This window comes from Schistocerca piceifrons, chromosome 7, assembly GCF_021461385.2.
Source record: "Schistocerca piceifrons isolate TAMUIC-IGC-003096 chromosome 7, iqSchPice1.1, whole genome shotgun sequence".
Classification (NCBI taxonomy): Eukaryota; Metazoa; Arthropoda; class Insecta; order Orthoptera; family Acrididae; genus Schistocerca; species Schistocerca piceifrons.
This window is the reverse complement of record NC_060144.1, coordinates 390,446,292-390,458,392: the sequence shown is the minus strand read 5'-3', so window position 1 is coordinate 390,458,392 and position 12,101 is coordinate 390,446,292. Positions and strand designations below refer to the sequence as shown.

The following is a 12,101-nucleotide window of genomic DNA, read 5'->3' as shown; positions in this document are numbered from 1 at the left end:
TCCTTCGGCTAGCTTCTGTGCTATGTTTGGTCCATAGCCGCCGAGGGCACAGAGGATAGCCCGACTGCAGGGACTAACTCGCGCACGCTTCCCGCGAGACCCACCATTCTCACCTTGTACGTCCACACACTACATTCGTAGTGTCCTACCCAAACACACTCATTACTCGTGGAAGACATTCTTATCAAGTCTCCTAAGAGTTCGAGGAATAAGTGTGCATCCGCACAGAAGAAGAAGGTCATGGCCGGTGTTGACAGCACTATATACTTACATGGATATGGTGTCTGCTCTTTAGTTAAAAGGAAGGAACTTTACTTAACTTGTTTCATTTTGTATAATATTATAAAGGCTCTATAAGGTTTTTAATTAAATTTGTTATTGGTGGCTATTGGAAGCCAGGTACGTAAAATATTTTGTACTGCTTTTGTAGGGGGATATGTGTAATAAAACTTTGTGAACTACAAGCCTGTGTTTGCGTTTTCTTGTGATTCACGTCCCACTTATCTCATCCGAATCGACAATAATATGTTACAAAAAATAATCAGAATTTCCTTGACGTAACCATACCCTTGTCCTAGGTCGAGGTCTTACAGAATTCCTCTTGTACTCTGGATACAAACAGCAGTAAATTGTTTTGTATGTCACTGTACAGAAGCGCATCTCTAGATACGATATTGCAGTGTCTGTGTTGTTACGAAGAACGGTGCAGTGTTCCTTAGAACATCCATGGATGTCCGAAGGAACAGGCACCGTGGCAACTACAGCTGTTATATAATGCATGAAATGTATTTGTAGTTGCGAATACGCACAAGTATCAGCTGTATAAGCGAATGACGACAAAGAAAACTTGTGCTGGACGGGGAGTCGAACCGAGATTTCACGCTGTACGCTAGCCGCCGCCTTAACCGCTTTGGCTATTCCTGCACGACTCGCGTCCATGCATACATGTCCTAAGGAACATTGCATCGTTCTTCTTAACAACAGGGGCACTGGAATATTGTATTTAACTGCCGATACCAGGTAGCGACACTCAATTTTAAATGTCCCCCGCTGTACGGATTTGCATAACGTGTGTGCCAGTACACTTTGTGATGCAGGAACGACGACGTGTGGAACTTTGGATCTCGGTGTGAGTCGTGCACAGACAACGACAAGCTGACCACTCGCGTGCAATGGGAAATCCTGGTTCAAGTCCCAGTTCGGAATTAATTTTCACTGTCGTCATTCCCTTATACAACCAATGGTTGTTGGTATTTACACCTGCGAATACATTTCACATACATCTGTAGATATTTAAGAGTCAATTAAATGTTGATACAGACATCATATACGGCCTGCGGCTGTTGCTGTGTGAATCCTTGGTCCCCAAAGTAGAAGTCCTCCAGCTGCTGCGCCGCCGCCTCCTGCTCTTCCCTCGTTGGCCTCGGCAGCAGAGAACCCACCAGGGACGTGAAGTTTTCGTTGAGATCTGCCGCCACAGACTCGCTCTGCATCACTCCAGACACTGTAAAAATCAGCATATCTGTTACGTTGCGGTCTTCAGCAGGTGGATGTGCGACATATCATGGGTTAGCAGACTTATATTAAACGGAACAAATTCGACAGCTGTTGTAATACCAGCACTGTATGTCACTGACGTACAAATTACACCTTTTTGCCGTCTAAGAAAATACTGATATATTATCATTATTGCCTGTCCTGAAATGCTAGTGTACTAATTGTACATCGGTGAGGAAATTCCAGATGAAAAGAATGCTCATGTTTTATTATGGGAATGAAATTAGGTATTTGACTGACGCATTTGGCATTGACCATCATCAGTTCAGCAACTCAGATATAGCGTTCAGCTTCCGTACCACTACTTCCGCATGACAACGATTTGGGGGTGGACCAGTCGTCATTAGTCTTCTGCGGTTTGACCAATTACCATGTGATAATAGCTGAAGCTTGGTCATCAGACTCTGTTCCAGACTTTACCGCGTGACACAAACGTGGCCCATTCCACTACGTATGCCCGGAGCAGATCCTTTTACTGTCGAACAGCTGGGCGGTAATGTGATGTCTAGTCAGTACTGGCCATCTTCGTGTGGATGACGCTGCTGTCTCCACAGTCGCCGGACCTCGAATCTACGTCCCCGCCTGAGTATCTGGGTGATGAGGTAGCTCTGCACTCTGTTGCCCTCTCAGTAATGCGATATGGGCGATCCAGCCGTCCCCGCCTCTCTCGAGATATAACACCCTCGGCCTGTGCCAGTGAGGGTGAGATGCAGCCTGATACACACAGTGACAGCCGTCTTCGCCGGGTCCCACACTATGGGCTGGGGGTAACGAGAAGCGGAGCCGTTGCACTAACGATGGCGCACGGTCTGCGCTATTACCTGTACCAGGGCCAGCCATTTGGTGCCAAACTTCACACAGGAATGGTGTGCTGGCCGCGTGTGGGCCGTGTGCGAGCCGAGTCTCGGCCTGTCTCGGCTTTGCTCGTAACTTCTCTGGGAATACTTAGCACAGCGAGACATTTAATTTAGTACTGCAATGTAGCACGTTCCTGTCGGTACAACTGTCTTCCGTTTGAGAGAATCGTGGTATCAGCGCGGTTTTCCAATCGCTATTTGTTCATGGTGTGAAGGACGTCCCTGGGTTCAGTGGATGTTTGCACAGTCGTGCGACGTGTCGCCATAAGCCTTTATAGATGAATGGGTATGACAGAAGAGAGGAACGAGAATTCTTAATACATATTATACAGTCACATAAGCTATGGGTACTGCAGACTTGCTATGAAGTGACATTACAATACCATGCAGAAAGAATTTAAATACTCAGATGACAGTGAAAGAACAAAAATTACGACTGGCAGACAGAATTCATTGTTGAGTGGATCTGGAATAACTTTGTGCTACATGTGCAGCCAAGCAGCACATGAAGAAATTGGTGGTATGAACAGTAAAATTTTATGAAGTCGCTTGCATTATGCCACTGTCAGTTGGAACTGATCGAAGAGTATGGAGACTTAATGTACGAATGTAAAGCAGGTTGGTTAAGTCGAAGAACATGTCAGGAACAACTATTTGATTTAAAATTCCTTATTGTGTAATTTATGAAGCAAAAATGAATGCTGCAATGACAATTAGAACATCCAGAATGGATTGCAGACTTTGCATTCTGAGTGGACTTCACTGCATACTGCCTACAGTAAGACATTGCAGGGTGAAAACCAACTTGTTTCTGATTTGGTGGGCATGCATTTAAAAGGAAAATCGGGTTGTAGAAGGGACACATTCTGACAAACACAGTCCATTTCCTTATGGTCACTGCTGTAAAGGAAATGTGTGGTTTGAAGACTTCACTCTGACCTTAAATGAAGTCCGAGGAAATTCTCCTAAACGTTTAGACGGCACTGTCACTCTTCATCTCTTTTCCAGCGCTTTGCGAGACCATTTGCCATTTTAGTTGAAAGCACACTTGGGCACGTGGAGATGTAACTGGCTGACTTGCAAAGTAATTCCCATTTTAATGACAAATTCTTTTACGTTAAAACTGCCTAGGACGTATACATTGCGTTGCTCAGGTAGAGTTTCTACGTCAACAAAATGAGGTTGCAAAAGTGTTAAAATATTTTGAACGACATATTTATGTGAAATACCTTTTTTCAAGTATGCTACGAAATGATGTGAAATAAGTCACAATCGCGTGGCAACTTGAGTTGGAAAAGCTGTGAAATTAGCTGCACTCAAATTAGCTGCACTCATTCGTATGGCGATATTTGCACCAGGTGCAAATAATATTATATCTTCATCATATAAAAAATAATCAAACAATAGAGGAAATATGTTTTCTTTGTGACCTATGGCGTTCAGAAACGTGAAACATACAATCACTTCTTAAGCAACACCACTGCGCTGCCACTTAAACGAGGCACATTCGCAATGTCTCCACCTTGCCCTTCCTCATGCTCTGAGAGCGTGACTTGGCAGTGGGAGGAAATGTGCAGCGACAGCCACTCGTGCTCACGCATCGCCATTATCTACACAGCTAGACCGCAGGTCAGCGCGCATAGAGACGTCGTGACAATGTATTTGCCAAGTTAGCCATCAACACTAGCAGCATCAAAGTCTAAAGAATGTAAACAAACAGCAATAACGTGTCTTGTATCCACAAGCAGCCTTATTTGAGTATCTGTACCCATCTACAGTTCAGAGTCACCGCCCACAACTAGCCATCCTAAAATCTCTTTTACAGTAGTATCAGCACATTGAAGAATGGCATAATGTGTAATGCTCTAAGAAGCCTGACAATGAAAATTCAAGATTGCTTTACAGGACCATCACCATGCCAGGTCATCGCTTCAACAACTCCAGGCGATGAACAGAATATTTAGACCAGTATCAGTGAATGAATCAGTCATTTCACTGCAGTGTGCCGCTATACTGTAAAATTCAGTGTTTGTGTGTCATGAGAATATCATTCACCTCAGTCATATAATTGTATTAATGCCCTGTTCCTGATCCTGAAACTTTCTGAGTATCCATGAATGTGAAGATTAATATTTGGGTTTTTGCAAACATTACCAATTAAAATGATAAAAGAGATTAGCAAGATTATTAAATTAGTTTTAAACATACAGCAGCTCATAAATTGCTCATCATGATCTAAAAACAAAATTGCCACAGAAAAATTTTGTTTAAATTTTCGTATTTGTCTGAAATTACTTTTAGTTACATTAGTCTACAAAGATCGACATATGCAGTATGCAGTTTTATGTATGAAAAGTGCTGCTGAAAGTCTTGCTGAATAATATTACAGTCGTATGGTCCCCATATTCTACCAATTTTGCGATGGGCTATTGATTAATTTTCCTTAGACGGAGATATTAATGAAAAACACAAACAGTTTAAAACATACACCAAATCCACAATTTTAAAGAATTAAAGTACTGGAGACACCTGTTCAGCAATGAAAATCACTATCACTATTGACAAATGGGATTATACAACCAGAACAAATCGCATTTTCTTTGCACCTGTCTGAAGAACACCAAGTGATTTGCCTGACAGAACGTCACCAAAGGCGTCAATTGTCCCTTGTCTACTGTGGCTGTCTTTATCGATTCACAGAACGCCTATGACAAGGCTTGGCAGCAAAACTTGATCTAAAGACTGGTAACAGATACAACCACCCTGTATTTCATCACTGTCTTTCTCCGAGACAGGACTTTCATGGTCGCCCACCATAGCCAAAGCTACGGCACAAAACACATTTCCACTGGAACACCGCAGGGGGTCAGTTCTGTGACCCATATTAAACATTTGTGTAAATAAGATAATTCTCATTTTTTATTCCATCTCAGTTGCACACTTTTAAACAGCTCACATGTTTCTATGTATTTGGGACATCCTCAAATCTAAGTAGTTGCTGAAGGTGGTCCAGAGTGATATAAACTTATAATCTAATGAAAAATATGCAACTGAGACAGAACAAAAATGAGAATTATCTCAATTATCAATACAGTTGCTGAATCTCTCAAGACAATTATGTCGGCTATAGTGAATCTACGTAAATGGCTTATTCCTGGATCCGCAGTAAAAGTTAGCCAAACACGCCGACGATACAGCCCTGTTTCCCACAGGCCGCGATACTGAGTAGTTAATTAACAGTCTCCAGCACCAAGTCGATAGACTGGTCATGTGGTGCAGGAGAAACAAAATTGTGCTGAATGCCGACAAACCACAGCATGTTTTACGAAGAAATCAATTCTTCGCAATAACATCACCACCAACGGTGTGAGAATCCGGTGTCAGACTCACTAAACACTTTGGAGTCAGCTTAGATTACAAAGCCTTGGTCAACCGCTCTACCTGCGACCGGTGAAGGTTTTATACCCCGTCTTCATCTGTGGAGACAATAGAGACACTAAGCTGCGTCTTTATTGCTCAGTAGTCCGATCATTACTCACCTACAGTGGCATTATGTGGGCCATGATTAGTATGGTATCGTCCAAAGTTCGCATAAGTACCACAGAAGATAACTAACTCTCGCTGCGTACTGCAGCGGCGAATGGGAGGCGCTGGCGGAGCTATACTCTCTCTCACCTTCTGAGTGCCACCACATCGACACACCAATAGACAACCGAGTAGAGGAACGCTCACGCTTGGTTCTTGATCATACATTAAGAAAACAGTATCGTCATAGGTAGGGCACAAGTGTATTTAATGTCTTATGCTGAACTGTGAACTTCATGTCTGAAAGTGAAAAGTCTTGTAGACTTGTCTGTATCCAGTGATACTAGGCACGACACATCCTCAAAATTGGTATCCTTACCTGGTACTGCTCTCATTGTCGAAAGATTCGCATATGGACAATGTGTAAGTCCACCGCACGCCACAGTCTTAGTAGGAGAAGTCACTGGGTAGCCTCCTCTCCAGGAAAGCAAACAACGGAGGGCGGTAAGGTACTCTAAGCCCTAAACGCCGTGCCTTGAGTGTGAATAAATAAGTTAATCTCACGCTCAGTCAATTCAGCTAGACCAGCTCTGCACACACACACACACACACACACACACACACACACACACACACACACACACACACTTCTAACCATACTGCTACTGCTCCTGGGGCTTCGAACTGCATACGGCGGCGTTTCCATGAAAGCCCATGGTCCTCTATGAACGAAGTGGTTCTCAACGTCACCTAGCAACTTCATTTTGTAGCTGCTGGCCTACAAGCTGCCACTAGACCTGATGGTTGCGCGTCTCGACCACATGACGCCAGAGGAAGCCCTCCTCTATGGTGACTTCACCAGCCGCTGTGACCGAGCTGTTCTAGGCGCTTAAGTCCGAAACCACGCTACTGCTACGGTCGCATGTTCGAATCCTTCCTCGGGCATGGATGTGTGTGATGTCCTTAGGTTAGTTAGGTTTAAGTAGTTCTAAATTCTAGGGGACTGATGACCTCAGATGTTAATTCCCATAGTGCCCAGAGCCATTTGAACCATTTGAAATACACCAACGCGTGTTATGGCGAGGCAGCAATGCACGTCGTCGAGGCGCCGACGTCAAACTCGGTACGGGAGTCTGAATAAGGAATGTTATTGCTTACTGAGCTCTTCTGATTCCGCGCTAGCCGTATTACTAGTAGGAAGCAGCCAAACCACCTCGACGCTCCACAGGCGCACAGCAACTGAACTGCGTCATTTTTCATCATATGTGCACTGCACAGACAGTGTCTCATAGTCTTTGATTTCTGCACCAATTCTGGAGTGTGCGGACGATTCCATTTCAGATCGGACGAAAAATTGGAAAAGTTACCATCTATTTTGAAAACTGGGAAAGGAAAATGCTAGGCCCCTATTCATTCTGTACAAATTAGCCAATTTTTATATACAAATTACAGTCAGTTTGAAATCTATATCAATTACAATTCAGATGAAATCCAACCTAACTCGAGGATATTGAGGGAACGCCCGCTTATTTTAAATTTAAGTAGAAGAACAGTGATAACGTGTGTGATTACTTCCTTTTCTTCTATCTAGATACGTGTAGATACTCAGTTCCACGTCCTGGGTATAGGATAAGCAGCAGCGAAGAATGTGCAGCTCAACAGAAGAGCTCCTGCTCACGTTGCCTTCTAGCACCGGTCTCGTAATCAAGCATTGCGCTCTATTTGTGTTCTATCGGCTTCCTGGAGAGACTGTCAACCAGAGGCACTCTGGAAATTTTGTTGCTACGAACGTCTGTGGAACCTCTCTCTGGTGGAAAGATGATTTGATAAATAACATGGCCAGAGAAGCAAGCAAGTGTTGCCAACAGCCTTGCCGCAGTGGCAACACCGGTTCCCTTCATATCATCAAAGTTAAGGGCTTTCGGGCTGAACTAGAACTTGGATGGGTGACCATACGGTCTACCGAGCGCTGTTGGGAAGCTGCGTGCACCCAGCTGCTTGATTGAGTAGCTCCGGATCCGGTCTCGTAAACTGATATACGGCCGGGAGAGCGGTGTGCTGATCACATGCCCCTTCATGTCCGCATCCACTGACGCCTATGATCTGAGAATAACACGGTGGCCGTTTGGTACCGGTGGCCCTTCATGGACTGTTGGGCTGTTCGGGCAGTTGCTTTAGAGAAGCAAGTGCAGTTCAACTGAGGAATCGCTCCAACAACCCTGTTCCGTCGCCTCTAGTCCCACTCTTATAGCCAGGCATTGCGGTATCAGCTTTCTGGAGGGGCACTCTGGACGTTTTTGGACCTATGAACTTCTGTGAAACCTTTCCCTTGTGGATTTGGTAAATAACATGGCCAGCTTTTAGAACGATTGTCAAGAGAAAATTTTTTAGGAGAGATAGCGATCTCGAAAGCTTTCTGAAACACACAAGCAATCCCTTGGAATGAAGGTCACACGTTTTATCCGCCTGCTCGGCACCTAGCCCCACATTTTTACTTTTTTCCTCTTGATATGCCCCACGTTAGAAAACTGCGCCCAGAAAGTGCCAAATAGTGGCAAGCTTGATTGCCTAGAGAGCGGTGACGTAAAATTTTTAGACGCAAGTTTCTGGAAGAGAGGCTTCTGTACACATTTTTCCCACGGTGGTGGAAGTATAGCGGGTCTGGTTAATTTTTTCCTTGATGGAAGAAAAACTTTATCTTTCTGATTGGCTGTTGCTTCTTGAGACGCTGGAGATCTCCACAGGACTGACGCACTCTGATCTTTTACTTCACATCAGATTGTGCTCGGAGTAGAGCGACTTCAGGCTTTGCTTCCAAAGGATAACTTCGGCCTCTGTTTGCAGCAGTGTCACTTCGCGCCTTACGTTCGATAGAGGCACTTCAGGTTCCGTACGCAGGTGGGACACTTCGCGATCACGACGCTCCAGGCGGAATCTTCACCAGCAGACTCCTGGGTCAGACCTCGTCCGAGGGTGATGCAGCAGCGGCGCTCGCACAGTCGCACTAAGCGAACCTTGCGCGCCTCCCACGGCCAGACATTCACGCTCACCAGCGATGGTGAGATATAGTGGCAGTACATCTACATCTACATCTACATCATTCTCCGCAAGCCACTTAATGGTGTGTGGCAGAGGGTACTTTCGGTGCCACTGTCTGATCCCTCCAGCCCTGTTTCACTCGCGAATAGTGTGTGGGAAGAATGATTGTCGGTAAGCCTCTGTATTGGCTCTAATGTCTCGAATTTTCTCCTCGTGGTCAATGCGCGAGATGTATGTGGCGGGAAGTAATATGTCGTCAGACTCCTCCTGAAAAGTACTGTCCAGAGATTTCAGTAGTAAATCTCTCTGTGATGTACAACATCTCTCTTGTAACGTCTGCCAGTGGAGTGTGTTTAGCTTTGCCGTAACGCTCACTCGCAGCTAATCGATCCCGTAACGAAACGCGCCGCTCTTCGTTGGATCTTCTCTATGTCCTCTGTCCGTCCTACCTGATAGAGATCCCAGGTAAATGAACAGTACTCAAGAATCGGGCGAACAGGGGCCTACACCGGAGGTATAGGTCGCAATGAATTTAATATGCGTCAGTAATTGCGCAGTTAAGCTCTACCGCGGCTCTGGGGCTGTCACAGTTCCACAACGGGGTCACTCGTATTCCAAACATGAATGCAATCACTACCCTCGATTTGCTGATCTGAGTCAGTTAAAATTTGACGATAGGTTGCCGCAAAACATCAGCAACAGGCGATCGACAGCAGGCTCGTCATGATTCATGTGTGCTGGCGCTGTTTGTATATACTTTTCTTTTTCTTCTACGCCTCCTAATTCAAGACACCATTAAAGAGTTTACTAATCCGGTTTTAAATCAACTGGTGAAGAATATGGCATAAAAAAATGGAATTGAGCGTATGGCAACATTGGCCGGGAGGCCCCATTCGGGGAAGTTCGGCCTCCAAGTAGCAAGTGTTATTTCATTCGACGCCACTTTGGGTGACTTGTGCGCCGGTGATGAGGACGAAACGATGATGAGGACAAAGCAACACCCAGTCCACGAACGCAGAAATATCCAACCTGGTCGGAAATCGAACCCGGCCCGCTTGCATGAAAGGTAAGCGCGGTACCACTCAGCTAAGCAGGCGGACAATATGGCATAATTTGTAATCCGTTTAAACTGTGGTTTTGCATGATTTGTAATCCGTTTTAAATTGTGATTTTTAGAAAAATATGAAAAATAAGAAAACTCACATTAAATTTAAGTTCTGAGAATTTTAGTTTGAATAGTTTCTGAGCTACGAATGTCAGAATCGCGTCATTTTATTAAATTACGGTAACTTTAACCCTTAATAAAACCGGAAGCACTTTTTTATCACAGCTGTGATTTTTCAAAGGATATTAATGTAAAGTCTGCTGTAGATGATAGAAAATCGAACCCACAAAAATGCATGGTCTCCTGCTATCCGAAATTAAATGGAACAGCTCGTATTTGGTTTAACCGCAGATACACTATATTCGCACCTGACAACTCGCGTTATGTGCAAAATATGGCACAAGACAACTGGCGATAACCAGCAGTGGATCCAATTGAGTGATGCACCACTTTGTTGCTGTGTCAAGTATCGCGTGGCACCAACAGCAAAATTCCCGTTTTCTAAACCGATGTAATTTCACAGCTGCAATAGTGTTTGCTCTTAATGGCGTCAGGCTCACTTAAATATGTTCATTCAATCCCACCGTTTTGGATGCTGTTAGACAAGGGATACTATTCCGGCGTTGTTGACTTTGATGTCTTCCTTCTTCTGATGCTGGTGTAACGTTCATAGCTAATTAGCCTTATGTCAGCTTGAGCATATCAGTTGTTTCAGAGATAGGCTACCTTGGACGCAGTATTATCGACAGTGGCTTGTACCCACAGTAAATCTCAAACAACACAATGAGACACACCACATAAGCTAATAAGATAACAACATATTTCCTTCTCTTCCATTACTGTTCAGGCCACAGCAACAGACGCGTTTCAGAGTGCTCTTTCTCCTACCTTCTGATTTTAGGGGTAAGTAAGCACGGACGATCCTGATAAGCTGAAGAAACAAGAGAGGACACCAAGTTTAATGATCATAGGGTACGGACTTGGAGGCACGATCGCGCATCTGCGAACAGTGTACATTAATGCATAAGAGTATTTACATCTTTTGTATAGTTTTTTGTGAATTTGTAGGTTACTCATATCAAATTAGTCGTCACGATAATTGTGAATGATTGTCTTCATTATTCCCGATGTATGGGCCATTATAGCGCTCAATAAAAGAAAACGCTAGTTAATTGTGGCCAGATAGAATCTAGCCCATTTCTTCGGAGCGCCCAGTGCTGTGTGAAAAGTGAGTGACCAACGAACAGGAAAGGACACTCTACCTAGTGTGTCCGGACATTGTGTCAAGACAGAAGGTGAGTGCAAATTAAAATTTTACAATGTATCGCTCACATGTATATGTCATTGGTGACACAGCACGTGAAATGTAGACCTATTACAACCAGTTACCCTCTCACGTTTTTGACAAAAATCTCACATGGGATTATTTCAGAGAGTACTTTGTAGTAAGCTCGATTTAAATAAAGTATTTTCTTTATACGAGGTTTATTCAGAAAGTAAGGAACGATCGGTAGCGAAATGGAAACCACCGTGAAAATCCGATGAAGTTTTGCACAGGTGTATTGGGCAGTGTCTCTAGTATGAACGTGGATCCCGTTACATAAAGATTCTTAGAACAATAGTGTCTCCCGCCAAGTACGAGGGCCGGGTGATGAATGTCGCCTGAAGTTAGGCAGCCAACATTACATAACTTTCGTGCCTTTTCTTCTTCAAGACAATTCTCAGCCGCATTCTGCAGGGGCAATGAAGATGCTCCTGCATCGTTTTCAAATGGAAATGTTTGACTACACACAACACAGCCCGTAATTGTCTCCCTCTGAGTTTCATCACTGCTTACATGAACCGCTGGCTATGAAGACAACATTTTGGCAAAGACAACGAGCAGTAGGCCAGCGTAGAGAATTGGCGGAAAGCACTGGTGGCTGCCTTCTATAACGAGGGTATTGGAAAGTTCTTACAACGCTACGACAAAAGTCTAAATCGGATCGGCGACTATGGAGATAAGTAGCTGGAAGTTG

General features: G+C 44.3%; 1 protein-coding gene across 1 annotated transcript in view; it reads right to left on the bottom strand.

Moving 5' to 3' along the window:
* Positions 1-1,304: 1,304 nt before the first annotated feature.
* The window catches only part of LOC124805728 (juvenile hormone esterase-like), a 94,545-nt gene continuing 83,748 nt past the window's right edge, over positions 1,305-12,101 (bottom strand). The window contains exon 7 of the mRNA XM_047266299.1: positions 1,305-1,504. Within this exon, the coding sequence (XP_047122255.1) occupies positions 1,305-1,504 (200 nt within the window). The remainder of the gene's footprint in view (positions 1,505-12,101) is intronic.